Raw genomic sequence first — 13,978 nt, forward strand, 5'->3', positions numbered from 1 at the left:
CTATCACCAGCCCCCCTTCCTTTATGCCTGCCAGTTAGCAACTAGACCGCAAACCGGCCCCCCGGAAGTGCCTGGCTCTCCCTACTTAAATGATAAGTATGGTTGAAGATCCACTCTCAAGAGGTACTGCTACATCGGAACCTTATTTAAAACAGCTTCACGACAGACTGCTGTAAAGCATAGCTATTCAGCAATAAAACAAATTTTCCGTAAACTGAAAAAGAATTTACACGGAAAACACTTGCATGTAGATTCCAAAATCCAGTATCTTGATAGACAAAAATTCTCCAAGCCTTAAAGAGGACAAATTGTGCTGTTGCACATTTAATGCCGAAACAGACTGTAGAAGCATGGATCAGAAAACTTTTCATGTTAAGTTCAATGTTGTTTTTCTACATTGAACAGCAACTACATTTAGCAGAGGTGCAAACGCAAAAATTACCAGAAAATGCTATCAAAAACATTTAATACATAATGATTGGAGGACGACATCTAAAACAGCCAGCCAAACCCCAAATCCCCCCACCCTCCCAATACACACTTTTACATTGAAGTATGTTAATTAAAAAAAAAAAAATCATAGTTCATTTTCCACTGTCAACAGATCTAGATCTAGATCTCTGGCGTTCAACAGAAGGGGATCGGGATGGTGGACGACCTTCTGATGCAGGGGACTTGGACCTACTCATAGATCTTGTTGGCAGTGCATCTTGTGCAGGAGACCTGCTTGCAGAACGAGATTTGCTTCGATTACTCCGGTTGCTATGGTTACTCCGATTACTGCGGTTGCTTCGGCTTCTGCTTCGTGACCTGGAGTAAGATTTACGGCTCCTGGAGCGAGACCTGCTTCGAGATCTGGATGAGGTTCTGCTGCGTGAACGAGATCTACTCCGGGACCTGCTAAAAAAATAAAACAAACAAAAAAAAGTTAAACCACTGCATTTAAGACGACATTTTACCAGCTGTTACAGAGGTTATAACTAAAAACATGGTCAAACAGCGTACCACAGCAGCTTATATTCTAGCAAATCAAATTAAAGTCCTTTGATCTATGTAACAACTTTAGTCTTTGTCTACTCTATTTCATCTAGGCCTTAAGCAGCAAAAGAACCAGAGTAAAGCTTCCATGAATGCTGGATTCTAAACTTGCTGTGAAAACATAAGATCAGGACATATTACAGTCAGCCCCCTTTATGGGTACCCAGGTTGGAACGTATTTGTGGATTTGTTTGAGATTATGCAGAGAACTTATGGGCAATTTTCTATTTGACACAGCATTCAAGCCACTGCTGAATTGGGAACACCACGAAGGTTTCAGGCCACAGCCTACAGTGTTACAAGGTGCTCCAAATTAGTTTTTCCTAAAAACCAGGATGAAAGCAACAAGTAGTCCGTTACAGAGGACGCAGTAACGGTTTCCCTGTAAATGCCCGACTAGGATAGCCCCTAAAATTAGTCAGTAAAACATAGATCAATGAAGTACATACATTTAAGCGCAGATTAAAATTGCAGAGTTGGACATTTTTTTGGGTCAGGCATACAAAAACTTACTTAACGGCAACACATTTAAAATCGCCCTTAAGGATGAATGGCGTGTTTCTATAGAAAAATCATAGTTTTGTGCATCCAGGTACACAAACCTCCAGACTACATGTATGACACTTGATAATTTAGGAGTGCCATTCTCCTCCAACCACACATCAGAAAATTTTACAAACCTTTAACAGCCAAACTAATTTTCACAACTAAATACAAAACGCCTAACTGGATAAATACTACCGGAGCGGCACACGTTCAGCACTAGGCATTCGCTTGTAATCATAATTAAAGCTCTGTTTTTACTAAAATTGTGCAAATAAATACAGACAGAAAACACTTCGTTCCAAATGTGGATAGAAACTGATATTGGGTTGCTTTTTGAATGATTCTATATACTGTCAGACATGACTGCCAGGACAAAGGCTATGTGGATATCTAATTAACCCGGGAGCCTTAATCATAATAAATCATGGGCATTTCCCCATAAATCATAGCTGAAGCATTTTTAAGCTTTCAAAATAATTTTTCAAGCTGGAGGCAATACTTATATATTTAAGTTAAAACCAATTCTACAACTAGAGCACTGAAGAACATTTGACAGCAATACTATGTAAAATCAAAGAAAGTGTTAAGGGAGTACCTCAATCAGGAGCAAGACCAGTACCTCTACGCACTGACCTGTCTACAAAACTAGTTGCATGCCGCAGATCAGTTAGTTATGACTAGCATGCAGCTGTGCAGAATATTTTCGAATCATCCAGTGATGAAACACCAGCAAGATCACTGTTGGAATGTTTGTGCTGATGTGAAAGAATTGGCCCTACAACTGTATATAATTCCATAAAGTGCTGGCCAAAGGAACATCTGAGATGAACTTCTTGATCAGTGTAATCATTCAACTATGGTAAAACAAAATCATCAATTAGCGAACGCACCTGTTCCTTTTGTTTCCTTCAATCAATTTGATCTTTCTTCCATTTATTTCTTTCCCAGACAGCTTCTCAATTGCATTTTTCAAGTCACTGTAAGATGCAAACTCAACAACCCTAGAAATAAAAGTTTCAAATTAGCTTTACAAGCAAAAAATGGCATAACCTGCATACATGCAACATTCAGCAGACTACCCGATTACCACCTACATCTACAATATTATGAATGATTAAGTTAAAGCCATCTAGAGTATACCTCATCACCATTCCAACAGTGGCAGCAAGTTCGGTCTCCATGACCCTGGTGTAGACAGACAGAGGCAAATTAGGATCTTTAATTAAGCATGATGAGCTGACCAGGGCAAACTAGTTGTAGCCCACCATTTTATTTAAAGGTCTGGCTAGATAGGGGACCGGACGTAAAATCACACATTAACGTAAGAGGTGATCCTAGAAACACAGAAATGCAGCTGCTTCAACAAGATGTTGATTTACCTTTTCTTTTCCCAAAGCTTTATATAGCACAAACTGGATCAGTTATCAGAGCGCTTTACATGAGCCCCAGTAGCACTACATGAGAACATTCATTTTTGTAACAGAAGTTCAGCGCTTCCATTGAAAGACTAACATTGCAATTTTTCCCTTGTGGTGTCCAAATGATAACAGAGTAAAGCTGGAGTGAGTATTCCTGATTCCACGTTTGTTTCTTGCTGACTGCAACGAGCGAGGAAGAGACGCGGGAGAGACGCCGAAAAATACACTGCATCTAAATTAACGGTGCCTGCCCCAGCTTCTTTACCGGCCAGCACCGCTCAACAATGAGCCCCTCTTTAGGGAACCAACAGACTGTGGCTCAGCTTTGCCTGGTTTTGCCCGTTTACTTTGGAGACACAACTAACCCTGGGCAAAGCGCTGCGCTCGCGTAGTTTGCGCTACTTTGCACAGAGCAAACACGTGCAGCGGTCATTTTTTACTTGCTCACAGTCCTCAACGTCAAGTTGGCGACCGCGAGCAAGCAAAATGACATCCCGGCAAGACTTTCCTCGTTCGCGATGAGCAACATCAAGTGGCCGATCGAGAGTGTGGAAAATAAACCTCCTGGCGAGATTCTCAACGCAGGGAGTTCAGGTTTCCCATTGTGAGTGGTCGCAACCACTCGCAACGAGACACTACCAATCCGCTTTGAGAAAGCTGCCGCTCGAGTAAAAATCTACTCTAGCGGCAGAAAACTACAGCTCGCACTGTGCAAGATGCAGTTTTCAATGACTGCACAGTGCGGACAAGCATCCGGCACTGTGCAATCCTTGAAAACGGCATCTTGCACAGTGAGAACAGGGTACTACGCAGTTCGTGTAGCGCTACATTGCGAACTACACCCATGGTTAGACAACCGTTGAACTGATTTATTCAGTGCGGGCCACAGGCAGACTAGTTACTCGGCTCGTGCAAGTACAGGTGCACGCAGCCTCTGCTGGTTGGGTCAGCTCAGGAGCACTTCACTCTGGGCCGAGCTACGCGGGCAACCAGTGCTTGGCCCTCCCTCCTTTGAAGCCTCCGCCTGAAGCTATTAGCAACTGAAACGGTCCCGCTTTTGCCTTGTACTACCTGCCACCGGGTTTGTGGGGACTACTTTACCCAGCCTGCCCTGCACTTTGGTGCGCCCAGACACCAGTATCACCGAGGCGCTTTAAAATTGGACGCGGACTCCCTTGCTCCTTAGTGACCGAAGGAGGCAGGGTTGGACCACTTTTCTTGGCCCCCTCAGCAGAGATTCTACCCCGCAGCTGCTTGGGTTTTATTGACGCGACACAGGATCCTGTTATTGCCTGTTCTAGCAGTAATAGTGGCTGACTTGAGGGGAGCTCAATTTACCTGTAATTGTGGTCTGCCACAGGTGCATGCAAATCGCCACCCCCGCCGGAGTGATTTCTGGGGTAATCCTGGTCCCGGCCACGAGTGGGAAGCCGGCCGGGGACCACAACACGCCACCGTCTATTGCAAGCGCCAGGAGGTGCTCAAAAGGGCAGCTGGGCTCCCGCTGAGTGGGCGTGCCTTGGCCAAGGGCCGACCCGTCTGAGCCCGTCAAAGCCCCCCCCGATCTACAGCAAAGGAAGGTACTGTGGACGGCTCCTTATTATACATTACCTTTTGAACAATCTTGTCAACTGCAGAGAGCCCATGTTTAATATATATCTGTTCGGCGATAAAATACAAAGATGAGCAAACGAGAGGGGAAGGGGAAAAGTTTGCAGCCAGCTGGTACTATCATGGGAACTCGATCAATTCCTGATTGGAGCCACCTCTGTACTTGAACATTAGATTGTGAGGGTGGAACGACGCCTATCACTGGAACCTTTAGTTAACAAAAGATCTTCACTAGGGGATATGGCCGCCATAGGATTTCAGGATTGTGGACCCAGCATCAACCTACCAAAAGAAATAGCCCCTAATCCAGTCCCCGATAAAACCACTGGCCCGAAACCCTGCACCAGAGTTAGTCAATCTGTACTACCCAAAGACCATCCATCAGGGCATGAAGATGGACTAAAACTACAAGCCCGGAAATAATTCCTGACCCAGTCGTGAAGAGAAGAGGATGGAGAGCCTGCAGACTTAAACCTGCAAAACTTGCCAAGCAGTCAAAAAAAAAAAAAAAAAAAGAGGGGGGGGATGTTACAACTAAAAAAGAGCCTTAACCCCTTGCATGCTGCCACGATTCTGCGCCTGTGCGGCACTATTATTGAGTGGGCGGGTTAATGACGGCCCCCAGCCGTCATCAGCACACTAGCATTGTAGTGCCTGGTGGCTGTCATCAGCATGCAAGGGGTTAAATCCTGCGGATATATCAAATATCGATACCCCCCAAACAGCTTGCCTACCCCAAGATGAAGCCGCATGGCAGAGGCTGGAAACCCTGATGTTTACCATGCTAAATCCAATTGGCAGAGGCTGGAAACCCCGATATTTACTATGCTAAATCCAATTATCATGAGACTGGCCCACATTGAAGACAAGTTAAATGGCCTCGAATCACAATCTAAATCAAATTTCCGTATTACAGAGGCTTTACTAATTAAAAATAGGACTTTACCCCTGCTAAACGAGTATCAACCAAGAGATGAGTAAAAGGGCGCTCGTCGCAAATCCAACAGCATCTAAAAAGAAGAAACCCGCACCCCAAAGCTCGGCACTCCCATGTGATACCAACTTAGCCAAGAACATGGACGAATCCAACATTTTAGCCGATACATCCGCAGAATTTGACCACGGCATAACGAGCCCAGCTGGTGATAATAAATGGTTTATGCCATCCATATTTAGTTTAACGACCAATATTGTTAACGCACCTACTGGGCAGGGAACAATACCGTTAAAACAAGGAAGCGCAGGTGCTGTTAGGCAAGAAGAAAAATCTGACAGGCATAAAAAGGACTGGCATCCAGATCCTGCATCTTCCTCCGGCAGCCGCCCCCTTGGTGGTGGGTACTGGGAAATGTGCCATTACTGAGGGAGGGCCAGGCAGAAACTACAGCCCAATTAATGACTTAAGCGATGCATTGGGTGGACCAAAAGCTGAGGGGGTAGGAGCTTGGGACGGGGCTATACAAAGCCATCTGATTATGGCCAGGAGAGTTACCTGGATAGAGCCCACAAAGTAAGGAAAAGGGGGGAGACTGCGTGGTCTTAAATTTTAACAATGGTTTAACTGTAAGAGATGTATTGGATATTCTGTGTACTGACCTGGATAGAAATCCCAACAAGATCATAGTGCTACCTTTGGGCTTCTTCTACAGGCCATTCCCCCTAAAATCATCATGGACCATTCAATCATGCTTGATGTCTAGGAGACAGACCTGAGCGGTCCCAAGAGGTTCACCCATGGTTTATAATCTAAGCTGTGAAAATAGACGTGCCCCTCTTTCAGATTTAGAAGCATGTGATTGATTACAGCCAGTACAACCGGATTAACCTGATGAAAGTATGAGCCAACCTACAATAGTCTCTTCCATCGGACAATGAACATGTAGAACCATTAAATCCAATAGAGTAGAGGGACCCATCCCCTTCAGCCTTTACTGCAAGGGATTGCTCACAGCCACCCGATAGAGCACAGGGGTCTCAAATTGTGGGATCCAAAGGACCGGACCTTGGTCTGAGACAGTCGCTCCACTCGCCGCGCGGCTTCCCCTGAGTGCGCACCGGCCTGCCTGCACGTGTTCGCCGCTGCCCCTGTGGCATAGGTCTCGTCTTTATTTGTGTACCCTGCCTGCATCATGCCAGTTTTTCGCGTTTTTTGTGCCCTGTAACTGTTCCCTCTGGACCGCTTTCCCGCCTCAGACCCCTCCCTGCCGCTGCTCCGCCCCTTTTTCCTTTCTGTACCCTCATCCCCTTCCCTGCGCCACCCCGCTCCCGCCTCCCAGCTGCTCCTCCCACCCTCCGCCATTTATAGCGGGGACCGCACGTACGCGCAGCGTGCGCGCCAAAGGCAAGCCCGTCCATGCCCAGCGCCAGGACCCCTGGCCCTCAACTATGCCAATGCACCCGAACTTACGACGCCGCCACCCTCCACGCACTAAACACCAACCGGAACCCCGCCTGCTACTGAGCCACCACGAAACGCACCCACAGACCCTTCACCTACCAAGTCTGCAAATTTACCTGCCTCCGAACCTGCACCACACCCGCCAAGCCGAGCTCCAGCAACAACCATCTTAAGTGCATCCTGCTCAACACCCGCTCAGTCCACAGGCACGCCGAACTCTGGAACCTCCTCGACACAACATTACCAGAAGTCACCTTCCTCACAGAAACATGGATGAATGCCTCAATGCCTCCTCAGCCCCCGACATCGCCATAGCCATCCCGGAGGGCTACAAGATCACCCGGAGGGACCGCGTCAACCAAACCGGAGGCGGCATCGCCATCGTCCACAGAAACACCATCCGCATCACGACCAACTCCGACGACACCCTCACTTCCAGATTCACATCGACCCCAAGACCACCCTCAGAGGCACCCTCATCTACAGAACCCTGGGACCATGCACACAATTCAGCGAAGCCATCGCAGACGTAGTCATTCCGCACGCCCTCACCTCCACAGACTACATCCTCCTAGGGGACCTCAACTTCTAGCTGGAGAACAAGGATTGCAACACCGCCGCCCTGCTGGACAACCTCGGACTCAAGCAACTGGTGAACACCCCCACCCACTACGCCGGCCACACGCTCGACCCCATCTTCTCCTCCAGCAAGCACATCTCCTTCAGCCACTCAACCGGACTACACTGGACTGACCACAAATGCGTCCACTCCAACTTCAGGCGAACCACGACCCACCCGCAACAGGTTCCCGGCAGAAGCTGGAGCAAGATCACCGCCGACCAGCTCACCACCACCCTCAGCCAGGACCCTCCCACCAACACGACTGACCCCAACGAAGCAGCCCGCAACCTCACTCAGTGGCTCACCAACAGCGCCGACGAACTCGCACCACTGAAGAACCCTCCCGGCAGCAGGAAAGCCACGTGGTTTACCAACGACCTCAAAAACTCCAAGAAAAACTGCCGCACCCTCGAGAAAGCCCGGCGCCACGACCAAACAGCAGAACACATGACCACCCTCAAGAACGCCACCCGCAAACACCACCAGCTGATCCGCACCACCAAGAAGACAACATTCAAAGAACGACTGGACAACAACACCCACAACAGCAAGGAACTGTTCAGCATCGTTAGAGAGCTCTCCAACCCCAGTGCCTGCAACAACGACATAACACCCTCGCAAGACCTCTGCGACTCACTCGCCTCGTTCTTCCACCGCAAGATTGCTGACAAACCGCTTTGGCGCAATGACCACTCACCCAACCACACCTGGACCCCTGTCAGCACCAAAGACACCACCCGCCTGAACACCATCCACTCCGGCTCCCCTACTGACCCCTGCCCAAACCTTCAACAAAGCAGACTCCATCATCATACCCCAACTCCGGATCATCATCAACAGCTCCTTCGCATCCGCCACCTTCCTGGAGAGTTGGAAACATGCAGAGCTGAGCGCCCTCCTGAAGAAACTCATTGCGGACCCCACGGACCTGAAGAACTTCCGCCCCATCTCGCTCCCCCTTACCAAAGTCATTAAGACCGTCAGACAACTCTTCGCCTTCCTCAAGACCAATGGATCCCTCGACCCCTCACAGTCCAGCTTCCGAGCAAACCACAGCACCGAGACCGCCCTCATCGCAGCCGACATCAGGTCCCTGCTCGACAATGGGGAACTGCTGCCCTCGTCTTCCTGGACCTCAGCAATCTTCGACACCGTATGCCACCGCACCCTGATACAGTGCCTCAGCAACATCGGAATCCAAGGAGCGTCCCTGGAGTGGATCACCTCGTTCCTCGACGGAAGAACCCAGGGAGTCTGCCTCCCCACGTTCCGATCTGCGGCCACCGAAGTGATCTGCGGCGTTCCGCAAGGATCCTCACTCAGCCCCACCCTCTTCAACGTCTACATGAGCCCTCTCGCAGCCATCGCACGCCAACACAACCTCAACATTATCTCCTACGCTGACAACACCCAGCTGATACTCTCCCTCACCAACGACCCCGCCAAAGCCAACCTCCAGGAAGGAATGAGAAGTCTCGGAATGGATGAAGATCAGCCGCCTGAAGCTGAACTCAGACAAGACGGAAGTCCTCATCCTCGGACCATCTCCCTCCGCCCGGGACGACTCCTGGTGGCCCCCGGCCCCGCACCCAAGCCAACGGACCACGCATGCAACCTGGGCTTCATCCTGGACTCCACCCGCACGATGACCAAGCAAGTCAACGCTGTCTCGTCATCCTGCTTCAACACCCTGCGCATGCTCCGAAACATCTTCCGATGGAACCCCACCAAAAAGAGGAAGACTGTCACCCAGGCCCTCGTCACCAGCTGTCTGGACTACGGGAACACCCTCTACGCTGAAACCACAGCCAAACTCCAGAAAAGACTCCAGCGCATTCAGAACGCCTCAGCACGACTCCTCCTGGACATCCCTCGCCACAGCCACATCTCTGCCCACCTGAAAGGCCTGCACTGGCTCCCCGTCAGCAAGAGGATCACGTTCAGACTCCTCACCCACCCGCCAGCTCCGATCCGCCAGCCTCGCCCTCTCCTCCGTCCCACGAATCCGCAAATCGACCGGAGGAAGATCCTTCTCCTACCTGGCAGCCAAGACATGGTACTCCCTCCCCACTCACCTACCGCTGACCCTGGACCATCTCTCCTTCAGGAAACACCTCAAGACCTGGCTGTTTGAGCAGTAGCGCCGCCCCCACGCCCCCCCAAGCCTCGAGACCCTACGGGTGAGTAGCGCGCTATACAAATGTTGATTGATAGCAGACCCTAGTAATATATTGGGAAATGATCCAATACAGTTCGATAAATATCAGCCAAATACACAGCAGAATCAGGATTGTCTAACTCTTCCCCCCCCCCTCAGTCAACATCAGGGGAGGCCGAAAGTATGGTAACCCCCTTATCGTGGAGGGAATTCATTACCATTGTACTGAAAGTACTAACATGAAAAATGGTAATCCTAAAACAGGCTATATTAATTCCAGTTGCCCTCCCCCCTGATTTAGGGAAAACCTTTACTGAATCAAAATTTTTACCAGTTTTTACAATTTAATGAAAATCAGATCTTTGCCATCATAAACTTATAATATTTGACAATTCAAGGAGCACCGAAATTGATTAGAAAGGACTTAGATCGTTTTGTGAAGGGAATTGTAGGGTCTTGTTTTAATTTGGGAGGGTTTTTTAATTGTGTTACATGTGATATTGAAGCTGGCGAGCCATGTGGGTACTGTGACCATTCTGGTGACAAGATCCCACATTATAAACATGATAGATAAGGGGAAGTGGTTAATGTAATACATAAATAGGACTTATTAATTTTATAACCAATAGCTTGAGCAGGGGAAGAAAATGCGCATACCTTTATGGGAACAAGATCAAATGATTTAGTCAATGAAGTTTCCGATAAATATCAGAATGTTTAGTGACCTTGCTTGCTTCCCCTTACGTATTTGTGCTTGTTTACCTAGACCTTACAAGTAACTGTTGCCATGCTCTAATAACTAACGAAGTATCTTGTAACTATGATCTGATACTCTTGTACAGCGCTCAGAGTCTAGCCTGCGCTAAATAAAACCTTTAAAATAAATAAAAAGGCAACATAGCACAAATACGTAAGGGGAAAAGCAAGGGGAGGGGTTAGGAGCAGGGGAAGTAGACAGATAATGAAGGTGGGAAAGAGGAAGGGAAGTTGAGACAGCATGGAAAGAGGGCGACGGGGACACAAACCAGTAGAGTCAAAGCAACGTCCAAAATCCAGTAAGCTATGATCCCAGGGTAAGTGGATCACTTCCCTATCTGTTGCGAGAGGCTCCCTTTACGCAGTGGACTCTGAGGGGTCTCAAACTCCAAGGCCTACATACTGGATCTTCCCCAAAAAGGGGAGGGGGAGTGCTTTGGCAAGGGGCGCCATACTATACCTCAGCTGCGAGTGGCTCCCTGGGCGCAGTGGACTCAGCGGGTTCGATGAGACTCCAGAGGGTTCGATGAGACTCCAGAGTATAAATATTGGATCTTTCCCCAACAAGGGGGAAGTGGTGCTTAGTCAAAGGGCACTAAGGACAGGGGGTTAGGCAGAGTAACAGGCATAGGGAAAGATTATGGGGAGAGGGGATAGGAGCTAGGAAAGTAGACAAAGAGAAATAGTACTAAATGGGAACATGATTAATTAATGAGTTTTAAATATCGCTGGCTAGACCAGAAGGAATCAGAGCGCTTTACATCTTCCAATAGAGTTTACATCTTCCAATAGAGTTGTACATAGTGGAACACTGCCGCTATTTATATATAGATAACACTGCTTCTTAACCGCATCAGTGCTACAGCATATTCCCGTGCTGCGCTGCAATTTTTAAAATCCCATTGTTTGTGACAAGGTCAACTCGTCATAAGCACAGCGCAGGTAACACCCATGACGAGTTGACCTTGTAACAAGCACCGAAGGGGTTAATATGAGAGCCCCTAGAGTGGGGCTCAAAGAGGAACTAGTGGGCTCTGGGTCTAGCCTTCCTGGGGTAAATGCTAATAATGTATTTACTTAGCAGATATCGCATAGTAACAAAAGGTGCAGTTGCACTTTACATGTTAACAGTAAATGACCAAGTCTTACAAACATAATTGACGAATGGTTGAAGTAATAAGACAGAACTAACATGAATAGTTTCAGGGTAGAAGAGTATGACCAGGAGAAGAATTAACTAAACGATACTAGAAATGGTGTACATAGTAGACAATAACTGCTCCTGCTGATCAGCCGGATGGGGCGAGGCTTTGACAATCCTCCACTTATCAGGGATATTGTTAAAAACATTTCTCAAAAAGAAGTTGATAGAGTAAAGATGGGATTGGTGGGAGTTTAAGTGCAGGAGAGCTAGGTGAGGACCTCGAAATGAAGATACTGCAGAAGTTCAGAGCTCATCGAGTTTGTTAAATATTGGAGTTCACGAAATAAGGAGCAATCAAATGTCAAACTGATTCCCACAGTATAAAATAAAGGCACTGAACTCTTAACAGGGCACAGCTCAAATGCCTTGCATGGATTTCTTCCTGCTATTCTGCCACGGGGATAAAGACAGATCATCAATAAATAACTCTGTAGGCATTAAAGGCAGAACTGTGTATATAAAAATGCAAAACAGTAATAGTAGACAATAGAAACAAGTGTACGGAAATATCCCACAGAGAGTGAAAAACAAATCAAGTATAACAGGGGTGGTAGTTCACACAAGGCGGTACACCTAAACTCACCCGGCTACCTTGCTCAGAAATTGACAATCTCTGGGGGAATCAGAAACACGAGAGGCGCAAACAATCTTCTGCTGAAACCTCGAAGATTCCGGAAGGAGAAAACATACAAGCGCTCTTTCTCAGGAATGGCGCCTAGGATTTGGAACTCACTCCCTCCCGAAACCAGGCTTATCTCTTCCACTGCAATCTTCAAAAAAGAAGTAAAAGCTATCCTCATGGCTAAATTCACCTGTACTACTATCTCGAACCCTATCAACACCCTGCGATGATCTGTATTACTTGCTTGACCCCTTACCTATTTGTACGAGCTGTCTTAACACCCACTTGATTGCTTTGCAGCCACCCAATTTTATGATCTGTATTGTATGATCTACTGATTTACTTATTTGACTTTGTTCCCTTGTGTTCCCTTCTGTACTGTGTGAACTATCGACCTACCTATTTGACTTTGTTCCCTCATGTACCCGTCTATGTAAAGCGCTCTGATATCTGCAAAGATCTTGTTCGCGCTATATAAAACTCTGAAATAAATAAATAAATTTAACAAGCTAGTGAAAACAGCAAGCTTACCCTTCATTTAACTTGGGTCTGTGTGCATCAGCAAAGGTAACTTCACCAGCTTGCCTCATGAAATCCTTCAGATCCTAACACAAGAATTGTAGCAAGCACAGGAAAATGTAATTAGGTACTGGAAATAAATACGAGGAACGAAGGATACTTAAGTAAAGCAAAAAGGGGTCTAGCCTGATAACTTAAGTAAATAGTATAATAAATGATATATAATTAAACTGAGGCACAACACCTATTTGCAAAATATTTAGTAATTACGATTACAAAAATCATCTATATTTAACTGTTTTGCACAACAGAACTTAAAAAGCAAAGCAATAAGACTAAAATACTAATTAGTTTGTGCCTCACAGATTAAAATATTTTTTACTTTACCTTATTTATATTTCCCTAGGCTAGTCAAGCAGCAAACTGCATTAAGCACTTGGAGATAGTTTCGATACATGCCCGACTGGCTCTTCGCCACCCAAGTGTTGATCACTACCCAAAGATGGCCTTTATTCACACGACCCTCCCCTTTTGAGGACTACGGATGATGGCGAACATTTTCTACTTCAGAAGTTACCAAGGGCCACTTTACTGCGATCAGGATTCCAACGACCACCCAATTTCGTATCTTTCGACATGTATTCAGAAGCTTTACAGAAGGAACAGCTTTCAACTTAAGATTCAGACCTCTTTATCAACTCTCAGGGGGCCGCTGCAACCTGGCACTTCACAAGTGCTCCGATATTGTCAAGACCATCAACGATCTAGGAGTGGCCAAATAACACGGTAGGAGCTGACTGGCAAATTCAACACGGCCAACCAATAGTGACCAAGATAGAGCGATTAGGATAACCCACAGGCAGTCCTCGTCACGAGGCCAACGACACACAGAAAGGCTGGCAAATAAAGGGTTTAATATTTGGTTAAAATTGATAATAAACAATCAGAAAAAAAATCCCTTCCCAAACATTTTATATATTCTTTTTTTAATTTCAAAATCGCCACCCATCATTTAAAACTAAGTGACAGTTATCAAACTAAAATTTAAATTCAAGTTATTTTATCGTTGTAGTTAACGGATTTACA

General features: G+C 46.9%; 1 protein-coding gene across 5 annotated transcripts in view; it reads right to left on the reverse strand.

The window, feature by feature from the left end:
- Positions 1-294: 294 nt before the first annotated feature.
- Positions 295-13,978, reverse strand: part of SRSF5 (serine and arginine rich splicing factor 5) — a 28,134-nt gene continuing 14,450 nt past the window's right edge. For 3 of the 5 annotated variants that reach the window (XM_086937179.1, XM_086937181.1, XM_086937180.1), the window contains exons 6-8: positions 12,905-12,978; positions 2,475-2,585; positions 295-900 (exon numbers count right to left, since the gene is read on the reverse strand). In XM_086937179.1, the coding sequence (XP_086793305.1) occupies positions 585-900; positions 2,475-2,585; positions 12,905-12,978 (501 nt within the window). In that variant the 3' untranslated portion in view covers positions 295-584. The remainder of the gene's footprint in view (positions 901-2,474; positions 2,586-12,904; positions 12,979-13,978) is intronic. The other 2 variants (XM_086937182.1, XM_086937183.1) reach the window with 1 other exon arrangement.

This window comes from Lissotriton vulgaris, chromosome 9 (assembly GCF_964263255.1).
Source record: "Lissotriton vulgaris chromosome 9, aLisVul1.2, whole genome shotgun sequence".
NCBI classification, from domain to species: Eukaryota; Metazoa; Chordata; class Amphibia; order Caudata; family Salamandridae; genus Lissotriton; species Lissotriton vulgaris.